The 12273-nt window shown below is 31.0% G+C and overlaps 1 protein-coding gene across 2 annotated transcripts; it reads left to right on the plus strand.

Moving 5' to 3' along the window:
- Positions 1-602: 602 nt before the first annotated feature.
- LOC127712735 (cilia- and flagella-associated protein 119-like) lies at positions 603-12193 on the plus strand. 2 transcript variants are annotated; one of them, XM_052219344.1, is made up of 10 exons: positions 603-705; positions 2618-2649; positions 3044-3109; positions 4618-4787; positions 5253-5323; positions 6296-6412; positions 7175-7235; positions 7970-8020; positions 10492-10593; positions 11917-12193. In XM_052219344.1, the coding sequence occupies exons 1-10, from the start codon at positions 652-654 to the stop codon at positions 12108-12110; spliced, it is 918 nt and encodes a 305-aa protein (XP_052075304.1). In that variant the 5' UTR covers positions 603-651; the 3' UTR covers positions 12111-12193. The 2 variants fall into 2 exon arrangements, with proteins under 2 accessions (XP_052075304.1, XP_052075305.1); XM_052219345.1 differs by lacking the exon at positions 7970-8020.
- Positions 12194-12273: the final 80 nt, after the last annotated feature.

A 12273-nucleotide genomic window follows, 5' to 3' on the forward strand; every position in this document is an offset into this window, starting at 1 on the left:
CAAAAAATGCCGTTTTTTCCGAAATCATTAACATTTAATAAATAAAAAAAATATTTCCAAAGAATTGTCACACAAACTAAGACGAGGCTTATGTTAAGAAGATATTCCAAACCGTTTTACCAAAATCCGCATGTGTATATCTTTTGAAGCAAAAAAGTTAAGTATGTCTGTCCAAAGAATACTGTCTAAGAAACCGAAATTTAAGTAAATGTCTAAAATTTCGACCCCATTTATCTCTAAATTTAGCACATGAAGGATTATTTTTTATTACATATTTGAATTAACCAGGTGAAAAATAGCTTGTATGCAAATTTGAGTAAAAAAAATCACCGTGGGATCAAAACTGTACTGTACTGTACAGTATCGTATGCCCTTGATTCCCTTCTAAACAAATTACTTTTCTTCAAGAAATTTAGAATCATATCTAATCAATAAGGACAGAAAACACTCTCAAATACAATAATCATGAAAAAAATTAATGTCCAAAAGCAGACACAAGGTTACGTTGTTTATGGTGTCTCGGACATTCTTTCTTGAGTTATAATTCCGGAACTAACGATTTCCGGACATGTATCAGATATTACTGTATACCGGAAGTTTTTATTCTCCTAGCAACTGCACTTCCGACATCTAACAGAAAAACGTATTAAAATGCTACTTGAATCACAAGAAATGCAGGTTCAAGAAATCCCTAAACTTATACAGGTACATGTTATTCCCCAATCCATTCACCATTCAAGGTGAAATACAAACGAATAAAATATTCTGCTGTTTATGTCGTCCTTAAGCCAGGGATCACCAAAACTGGCAAAAGTCCTTTACCATGTTTACATCCGATGTTCTTCATATACAGTGAAATATTGTAAGTCTGAACGCCTTTAAAATTTTTGCATTGAAAGACAGTATACAGGTTTATATGGTACCAGACTTGCAGGTGCTACTCTGTTGAGTTCCCAAAGATTATTTCTATTCTAATAGGACAAATAAGGCAATTCTTTTGGATCAAAGCGCTCTAGGTGAAGGCAAACATTTGCCGTTCCCGAAAATAAACACACTATTGATATTGACATAAAAGAACTGAGAAAACTGTGAACTAGTGACATGCTTAAACTATTCAAAATAGCGTACTTAGGTTTGGATGAATTTAAATGATAATCATACTTATATGTAAAACAATAGGGCACTTCACGGTTAGTTCGGCCATATTGGATAGGGGGCAGATTTTCATAATGGAGGTAAAAATGGTGTGAAAAATTCGGGAAAACCACATTAAAACAGAGCAGTTGCTTGGAAACATGCATAGGATTTCCCATACTTTCATACTACATGTATTTCCACCTCTTTCAAAAAAATCTGCCCCCTATCCAATATGGCCGAACTAACTGTGAAGAGCTCTATTGGCTTTTAACAAATTTTAGCATCGTTTGTTTATGTTTCCTTGTTTTGGTGACTTTCAGTTTCACAACCGTGCATTTTCCTGTAAAATGCTTATATTATGTCATCGTTCAATAACGTCATTTACACAAAGTCTGGTAGCATATGTCGTGGGAGTATGATCAGAACAGCCCGAACAAATCATGACGTTGCCGATCAGCTGACATACAATATATTCATATTTTACCACGGTGTGTACTCAAAGTGTTTGAACAACTTCATATTAGAATGGTGCACATTTACTTTACTTGTTACCTTAAATCAACCAGTACTAGTAGGTAATTGTAATATTATTTTTTCCTGTAAAATTTTGAATGAACATTACCATAATATTTAAAAAAAAATATTTACTTTTTTTTAAGATATAGCTCCCATAAATTATATGCATTTAAAAAAAAGACCAGCATAAAAAACATTGAATATTGAATAGAATGAGCAATGGAAGACAGTATACACCGGTATCCTACTGTTGCCTTTATCTATGGCATATATGTGTTAGAACTGCACATACCTCCAAATTGTATGAAATTGTCTATCACCTTAGGGAACGACCATTTAACTTCAAGGGTGAGGGGGGGTTGTTATGGTTTTTTCCTAAAAAAATATTCTGATCCCCAATTTGATGAAAAAAATAATGTGGTCAAGCAGATGACAAAAAAAATATTCTGAATCCAGATCTTTCCCATACCTTGTGTTAAATTTTGAAAAAAAAAATTCTGACACAGACAAAAAACCATAAACCCCTGCCCCCTCTTGAAGTTAAATGGTTGCTCCCTAACAATGTTCTGAATTTTGAATACTGTAAACCTTACATATCATATTTCATAAATGTTTAAATGACAAAAAAGTTGAATTGAAAAAATATAATAAGCCTTACTGTTTTCTACTTGAAGGTTTTACACAACAACCTCCTTAAAATACAAATACAATAAGATGTGAATCTTGTACGACTTCATGCAAATTATCCTTACAGGAAGCTTGCAGCTTATTAATGTAGCTTTCAACCTTATTCAGAGATCTGTGGTACTTCGATGTCTTCAGAAAATTACTAAGCTAAATCAATTTAATGAAACAATTGCACTTATAGTATTATATACATAATGTGACATGATAAAATAAGACACTTTAATTTCAAAGTTGTTACATGAACATGTATGATCTTTTGTCATATAATTTTTTTCAGCCAAGAGACCACAGAGCTAAAGTTTGCGTGTGGTAGGTACACTTTTTATAAGCCCGTCATAGACTGCTAGGACATATTATGGTACCCGTTTACCATAGTAAGTCAACCATATATAAACCATATACAATGAAATTCATTGAATGAATAAGTCTTGAGATGTAGCATTTGATTATTTTAACATATTGATTCATTTTTACAGAATATGAAAATTATTTATATCTGCTTAAAAAAAATTTGGTTGAAACAAAAGAGAACTTACCAAATCCCTTTTCAATACAAGTTATCATTATTGGAGAATTTTGGCAAAGAGGAGATAATTATAAATTTGCATTGCTGCCAAATTATCTAGACTGATATTTAAAAACTAACAAGGGAGAAAAAGTTTGTCGTTTTTCCATGATATGACTTTGACTTCTTATTTTACAGGGCAGATTTAACAGTTGATGACGTGGATCGCATCAGTGAATCATTGAACTCTGACCATGTTAGACAGTAAGTCATGCTTTAATAATCCAGAAAGTGTTATCTCAATTTAGTTTAAGGTGGAGGGGGGGGGGGGGGTCTTAATTAAAATCCACAGAATTTTTAAATAAATTGTCAAAATGTAGTTTTTATCATGCTTTTTTCCAAAACATAATAAAAAGTATGGGTCACGGATTTTTTTTCACGTTACAGGTTGTGCAAAATTGTCAGATTTTGTATAGATTATGCATGGAAAATCCAATTTTGTGTGATAAAAAGAAAACTACAACATAGAATTTTAAGTTGAAATGTGAGAAGATAGCTCTTATAACATGCTTTCAGATAAGAAAAAGAAAAAATGGGATCAACTTGTTTTCTTGCTACATATTGAAATAGGTAAATTCATGACACTTTCTATTATAAAAATTATTTTATCAGAGTTATCTCCCCTACTATCTGAATTATCTCCCCTTATGTGGCAAAGTTGAATAAAAATGAATCAAACATAAATAATGTGTTTTTTAGAGAAAAAACAGCCGTAAATATGAACCACATAATTTTCTATATTAACATGAAAAGTCTTACACATGAATTACATATTACTCTCAAAATTTGCACATATCATTAAAGATCTAGACCAATTGTTATCTGCTACTTTAAAATCCAAGATGGAGGAAGACACCCCAGCCACCTTAAACAGTATTTATTAATGAAAAATTATAACAATGAAGTAGTACAATTTTACATAAAATTCAGATATGGGATTAGGAAACAAGTTTGGAAAAACTTTTATAAATCCGTCTCCCGATCTTATCTCAATTTACTCCTGTATAATGGGAAATATAATATGTAGAACTGGCCACACAATATAAAAACTTTCTTTAAGATATTGAAATACAGCTTGTCAAATATAGACTTGAAGCATATGTATTGGCCCAGCTTTCCACCACTAAAATATTGTAAACATATATGCAGAGTTACCTCTCTTGGTAGAACTACAGTCAACTGTAATTTTTAAAGGGGAATTCCAAGTGCTTTATAAAACAGACACTTTGAAGTTCGTTTACACTTTATACAATTTACAATACCTGTATGTCATCTGATATATAAGCATAATACAACAGCAATCTTCTGATCCCACATGTCTAAAGTAAGAAATTAATTTCAAATTTGTTTGCTCCATCCCAATTTAAAATGTATTAACTGGTAATTGTTTTGACTCAATTGGATAAATAATGAAACAAAAAGTACAAACGAATTTCCGTAACACACTTTCCACTAGGTTCCCATTTTTAGAACTCAAGTGCATTGAGTCCTAGATTGCAATTTATAACTTGGGGTTAGACCTGTATTTTGTCTTATCTTTCCAGAGTTTTGGCTGACATATTCCACGGGGTTAGACCTGTATTTTGTCTTATCTTTCCAGAGTTTTGGCTGACATATTCCACGGGGTTAGACCTGTATTTTGTCTTATTTTTCCAGAGTTTTGGCTGACATATTCCACGGGGTAAGACCTGTATTTTGTCTTATCTTTCCAGAGTTTTAGCTGACATATTCCACCTGGATGACTTTAGGACCAATATAAAGACAGGGATTGTTATGGATCTGTATTTTTATACAATCATGTTTGCCAGAGAAAATAACTTCAACAGAGAGAAAATGTCTGCCGTGTTCTCTATCGTCAAGAAGACACATGAAGTTTGTATTGGTATGTTATGTTTTTTACTTATATGGAATTGATGACATTCAAAATCAACATGTAAAATATAATTTAAATATGTTAGAGGAGTTACCAGATTATCTCCCCTCCCTGCTCAATTTTCATTATTCTGTTTCCTAAAAATAGAACAGGACTTTTTGTATGTAGTAATAAATTATATACCGGTATTATAAGTCCAGTTTCTAAATATTAGTCTTCTTGATTTATTTAATAAAAAACAGCCTTTCTATTAATCCCTAGATTTTAGTAAAAACTTCCCATGTCAAAAATAGATGTAAAATTTCATACAATGGCAGATTATGATGTGCCCCCTTCCTTGACGAAAAAAAAAGCTGTTTTTTTTATCAGTTGCATGAAAAGTGCAGTATTTGGAAACGTTTTCAGCTATAGAGAAATTGTTGTATTTGACATACATGTTGAAGGTAATGATATTTTCAAGTTATAATTTTTCAGAGACTCCATTTGGAAATGTAGACCAGACGTTTAATTATTTTAAAGAATTGGTTCTGTGTCATGCTGTCAATGTAAGTTTTATCTTTAGATAAAACTAGAGGTTCTAAAGAGCCTGTGTCGCTCACCTGCTTATTCAACAAGAGCCACTTTTTAGTAAAAATCTTCATAAAAGGGGAATTAATCTAGTAAGTGTTAATTGACAATTTCAGTCATGTTGACATGTTTGTAGATCTTATCCTGCTGATAATTTTTCCTTTCTCTTTATCTATTGTAGTTTTCAAGATAATAGACAAAAAATGCATAAAAATGTTAAAAATTATCATTCAAGGGAAATATTTCAAAAAACAAGTCGACTGAAAATTTCACCATTATGGAACATTTGTAGATCTTGTCTTGCTGATCATTTGTGCTATTAAAAGTTTCTATCTATCTATTACAGTTTTCAAGATAATAGGGAAAAAATGGGGAAAATCATAATTAAAGGTCAATAACTTCAATAAAGAGTCGTCTTACGTTTTTGGTTATGTTTGACTTATTTGTAGATCTTATCTTGCTGATCATTTTTGCTTTTAAAGATTGTCTTTATCTATTATAATTTTCGAGATAATAGGCAAAAGTTTTTAAAATGGTCTTTTAGGCTAATGTAACTTTACAGGGACAGCACAGTTAGTTTTGAGTTATATGAAGTGGATTAAGTACGAAAATGACAGAATACATAGTAAATATAACATACTTTAATCCTTTCTGTGTGTCCACGGTTGTTGTGCTCCCAACAAAATTTTTTATATTGTTACAGAGACAACCACTTAATATTGGATGGTCAGAAAAATGAGAAAAGATAGTTAATTCAAATATTTACTTCAGACATTTCTATGTTTTCACATTTTATACCCACAAAACCATTTCATATTTTATAGAGATCACCACACAGTATTGAGTTATTTATAGCAGATGAAGTCCGAAAAATCTTATAACACACAGATAATACACATTTGTATGTGTCCTAACGTTTATACTTACAACATAATTTCATGTTTTTACAGAGACCACCACATAGTATTGAGTTATTTAATGCAGATGAAGTCAGAAAAATAACAGAATACACAGTCAATACATACTTCAGACATTTCAAAATGTACAAATATGCCTTCACACCACTGGTAAGTATGGGTTTTAAATTGTATATACTTACAGTATGTATTAATAAAGAGAAAGCAACAGCTTTGACAATGGCTACTTGAATTTATTAGAAAGAATAATGTAACAAAAAAAGCTTTTTTTAGGTCTTTGAAAGCAATATTACGGGTATTTGAAATCTATAGGCGATTTCTCCAATCATGTCTTTCACTGGAAAAGATGGTCAATTTTGCAGGCCTTTATGACGTCATTTACCAGATAGAAGGCGTGCCTGTATCCCTGCTCTATTAAAGTTGAAAGCACTTTCAGAATCGTCATTCTGCAGGGTAGTCTAGAAATAATTTATATTCCGTAAGTACATAATCTTAATTCCCATACAACTGAAGGGAGGATGACCAACTTATTAGATTTTAATTTCCAAAATATTCTACAGTATAAGATCAAACTTTTTCAGCCGTTTGCTCAACATGTGTTGGAAGTGATGATGCCTACATTTTGGTCACGTGGTGATGGAAGTCACATGACAGATTCAACTAACTACAGTATCCTGGAACTGGCGTATTAGCAGTAGAACAATTCACAACATTTTAATATGGAAAAGACTGTAAACAAATTTATTGGTGGTTAGGGGTCATTAGAAAATACCCATAAAGAACCCTGTCAGAATTTTCTCTTAAGCAGCCATAGGACAATTCCAAAAGTTTAGCATGTAAAGCAAAACATTTATGTCTAAAACATTATGTTAATTGTAATATAATATATGTATGTATGTTACTTTTTTACAGGTAAGATTAGACCTGTCATTATCTTATGTTGGATTACCTGTCACACCCCCACCATCTGAAGGTAAGGTTTTGTATTTTATTTATATATAAAGAGTTACTTTCCTTGATAACTATTTCATTTGAACATCCTAATACTGCAGATGTGCTTATTGTGCAGTCAATTTATAGTATTTGTATAGACATTTGTTAAAAACATTAACTGGCTTTATAAAGCCTTGATTTTCACCACAGCTGGTGGTCAAAAACGCACCATTTTCAATTTTCAATTTCAATTGTCAAATCAGGCACCAAAACAAGAATTTTAAAGTTTCAGCCCTCTTTGGTAAAGTGTGGATAAGTCAACCAGTTTAACCATGTGTAATTTTTCAACGTTACAATCTCTGTGGTAGGACATTCGATCAGGTAAGAGCAACTAAAAGAAATAAAATCAAGCTTTCAATCATGCAGTGCAATTTGGGGAAAAAACTAGTTTAACAATTAATTTTATTTTATTCCCCAAATTGCACTGTAAACAGTTAATTTTCCCCCTAAATTGCACTGTAAACAGTTAATTTTCCCCCTAAATTGCACTGCATGGTTGTAAGTTTGATTTTACTTCTTTTAGTTGCTCTAACTTGACCGAGTACCAGAATGTCCTACGACACAGTAGGTAACCTATAAAAATTATATCTTAAGAAATAAAAAGTCAGTAATATGAAAATAGTCTATATAAAAAAAATATCTTGGAATGAGAAGCTTCTTAAGATAATAGTGATAGTTTGACCTTTGGTTTGACCAATGTTGTAAACATTTTAGTTGATGACGATGGTGATGAGGATATTATTTTGTATACTGCAAATGGTTCAGGTATAGAATGAAATAGCTTCTAGGAAATATAAGAGTTTTGCTAGATATTATTTTGAAGTAGATAGTTTAAAAAAAAGTTTCTAGGAGAGTCTTAATTGTTTGCTTACATGAAGCCAGTGTTTCAGCAGAAATTATATAACTTTCACACTGATCATGTATGCAGTACAAAGTGGGTTTAATTGTTTATATATATAGTCAAACCAAAAGTTAACACTGAACACAACAATTTGACTTTTTGTTATTTGGAGTATACAAAGGTGCTCCTCCAGAAAGAAAAGAATGGGATCAGAGGGCACTCTTTATTTTATTCCACTATTCATAAAATTTGAATTGATTTTTCCGTTTACCTTTTGTAATGCTCCGTCTGCCTCGTCTTCAGTAAATACTACTTCTTAATTGAAATACATTCTGACCTGTATACAAATTATTCCTACGAATTTCAGATTAAACAAGCATTCTGAGAGTATTGCATGGCAATACATAGTCCCCTACCGGTTAAAAATTAATTGTACTGGAACAAAATGCTAACTTGATCTATAACTGGTCATGGTGTAAACTATACAACAAATATCAAGTCAATATCTTCAAGCATGACGAAAAAAAGTGTGAAAAACTGATAGTTTAAGTGAATTTTTGAAGTCCAAGGACCATAACTCTGCAAAAATCATCAAACAGAAACGAAATTCAAACTTGGTCTGTAACTTGTCATGATAAAACAATGTACCAATTATTAAATCAATATCTTCAAGAATAATGAAAAAAAGTGCGGAAAACTGAATATTTGAGGGATTTTTTCAAGTCCAAGGACTATAACTCTGCACAAAATTATCAGACCAGAACAAAATTCGAACTTGATCTGTAACTTGTTATGATAAAACAATATACCAAGTATCAATCAATATCTTCAAGCATGAAGAAAAAAAGTGTGGAAAACTGATTTGCCGAACTGACAGACGGACAGACAGACAGACAGAAGGACGGAGTGCAAACCTAAAGTCCCCTTCGACTTCGTCGGTAGGGGACTAATAAGTTATGGGCAAAAAATTATTTTCTTGTATCAAATAAAAATTTACCTAAATTCAGGTCCGTAAATTTAAGTTTGAAAATGTTAAAATGGATAGCATGCTGCTCTGTCCTATTGCTGAATGAAAATGTAAATTTTTAATTGAAAAATTAAAATCTTTTGAAAAAAACTATTTCATATCATATTTGGTTTAAAACACCTTTTAAAAATAAATTCATAAATTATTGTCTTGTCAGTTTGGATTATTATAATTTAAAAGAAAAATATTAAATCAGAAGTTGCTTGACAACAAAATATTCTCTGACATTTTTATTTAAAGAAAAAAACATCTTCTCTTCCTTAATATCCCTTGCTCCACCACTTAAATTACAGATGTAAAGAAAAAGCGCCTTCTCTTCCTTATATATTTATCAAAATCTTTTTTCCCCCTGGTGGTTAAAGAAAATCTGCTAATCCTCACTATTACTTCTATTGCAAAATATAATAATTGTGTCCATCCTAAATTGCAAAAGTTTGGTGGTCAAAATCTTCAGACCACCACTTTTCGAGAACTCCAACTTTATACACCACAATTATTTCCTGTAATACCAGGTATGGCTGACCAAATGACAAGTTTAACAACCAATAAACTTACAAGTTTACTTTTGTGTGTATATTTGTTATTGTTTATTTAAACCTACCATCAGGAAATGGTAAATTCATAAATATGTATTCAAGTCCAAAACAAATGTTGTGTGACACATTCAATAAATTTCCATTCTTATCTTTATATTTGAATTTATTATTTTTTTCCCTTAGTATGCAGTAATCCCTAAATGGAATTCTAATAATGACAGTACTTAGGAAACTGCACATATTCACAAATATGTACTCAAGCCCACAGCTTTCACTTTAACAGACTGGCAAATATGAAATTGGCAATTCTTTTTCAGAATTCAGGGCTGTGGAAATAACCAAATTTTTGCAAGGACAAGTCTATACAAAACTATACTTGCCTGGGATTTTTTTTTTTACTTGTCTTGGACAAGAAGTTGGGACATATTTACTTGTCCAGTAGATTTTCTACAAGCCCAACATGTAGGGCATGGTATTTCCACAACCCTGGCATTTATTAATTTAATTTTTCATTTATTTTTTTCTTCGATTAAAGAACCTAGCATTGTGCTGTATTAGAACAATTTTATTTCAATTCCAGAAACTAAGGTTACTTCAAAACTTAAAAAAGAACAAAATAATTGATCTGACTTAAGACTTCTCTTTGATACATTCACTGCTATTTGCATAATGTCAATTGCAAATTAATTTATGCACATTTAAGACAATTTGAGATTCATTTCATTTATACCATTCATTTTTTTGTCATTACATATCACATAAATTCAAGTTTTGCATTTCAATTTTTTTTATTCATATTTAAAGATAATGTTATTAATATACATATTTACAGCTGATGAAACTAGTCCACAGGAAAATGAAGTTCCCCCTGAACAGACCACTGAACCAACAGAAGGGGAGACAATAACGGAACAACAAAAAACTCCTGAACCAGGTATACAAATATCTTAACATTGTGGTTGATTGGTCAATTTTTCATAAATAGGACAAAAGGTAGTCTTATTTTGATCAGTGCTTATATACATGTGTAGCTAACTTTGGCCAGTAGCCTTTGCTATTTGGCATTTAATGTCTTGAAAAACCTCATCTGTCTATCTTAGGTATATCATATGTATTTGAACCAAAAGAAGTTTTTTATTAAAACAAATAAGTTTTGATTGGGATTTTAGGTAAAAACCAAAATCCTTCTTTTTGATTTAGAACTTGAGTCAACAATCTACTTTTAAGGTAGATTCACTGTATACCGCCATCTTGGATTGTACAATAGCCGTACACAATCGGTCTAGTTCTTTGCCTAAATTTGCAAATTTTGAGACAGATTTGCAATTTATGTGTAAGAATGTTTATTTGTATAAAGAAAAATAAGTGAGTTATTGCATAATCCAAAATGTTTAAACAAATAACAAATATTTGTGTTTTAGAATCAATTTTTCAACTTAGCCATTTAAGGGGAGATAACTCTTATAGTAAAATTTGTATGCTGGAATGATAGTGAAATTTTCATATTTTACTTGTAGCAAGAAAACAAGACACCCTTTTTTCTTTTTATTTTCTTAAAGCATATTATAAAACCTATCTATTCATATTTTATTTCAAAATTCTATCTCATAGATTTCTTTTTATTCACAAAAATGTGTTTTTTCATGAACAATCTATGCTAATTTTGGGTAATTTTGCACGACTTGTAGCTTGAAAAATAGCACGGTGACCCATACTTCATATTATATTTTTGAAAAAAGCATGGTAAAATCTTTATTTCGGCAAAGTATAAGAAAATTCTATCTTAGGAAATATATACCGATGATCCACCTTAAAGACCGCAAGATATCTTTCTTGGGGGATACTGTTGGTTACTATCTCATTGATGTGTACTGTACATATCACTTTTTTTCTCATTTTTACTGCCATGAATTATTTGTAATTTTAAAACAGCAAAATTTTGTAATCACAGAAAGATACAGAGTTTTCACATGACAACCACTTAAATTTTGTTATTGCTAAATTGTATATGAAATTTGCATGCATAATGCCAATAATTTAGCAGAAAACTGACTTGGTATTATATATTAATTTTGACCACTTTATATACATGCAGTACTTCAGTGTTACAATTTTATGTATTTTTAAATTGCAAAGCTGTAAACGCTTTATTTAATACATTGTAATAATATTGCTATGAAAATACATCACACTTTTTTAAATGTCGTACGAAAATACTTCAAAATGAATTGTCAACACAAAAATATTTCCATTACAGAAGAATCACAATCGAGGAAAGAATTACGAACAATGATACAGACATACCTATCTGACGAAATCAAGAAAATGAAAACATCTGTTGAAGAACAAATCAAAAGCACAGAAGATAGTCTCAATAAAAAACTAGAGGTGACTGAAGGGACTAAATCTGGAAAAGGTGGCAGAGGTTCACCAAAGGGGAAAAAGAAATAACCGACTATCATTGACATATTTATATTTGTTAAATTTTGTATTTTTATGTGTCCATATAATGAAATAAAATTATTTTAAGTATATTTTTATTGTTATACAAAGTAAGGTGTTGATAAGAATTATTTTTCTATCCTCAAAACCATGTGGGGACCTCAGTGGCTGA

This window comes from Mytilus californianus, unplaced genomic scaffold, assembly GCF_021869535.1.
Source record: "Mytilus californianus isolate M0D057914Y unplaced genomic scaffold, xbMytCali1.0.p SCAF_8, whole genome shotgun sequence".
In the NCBI taxonomy this organism is placed as follows: Eukaryota; Metazoa; Mollusca; class Bivalvia; order Mytilida; family Mytilidae; genus Mytilus; species Mytilus californianus.

What these genes read in the sequence shown, in the direction of transcription:
- LOC127712735 (XM_052219344.1), top strand. Translation starts at nt 652, where the DNA reads ATGCTACTTGAATCACAAGAAATGCAGGTTCAAGAAATCCCTAAACTT. An exon ending in AACTCTGACCATGTTAGACA is followed by an intron (nt 3,110 to 4,617) that starts GTAAGTCATGCT and finishes TTATCTTTCCAG; the next exon opens with AGTTTTAGCTGACATATTCC. An exon ending in CACACCCCCACCATCTGAAG is followed by an intron (nt 7,236 to 7,969) that starts GTAAGGTTTTGT and finishes TAAACATTTTAG; the next exon opens with TTGATGACGATGGTGATGAG.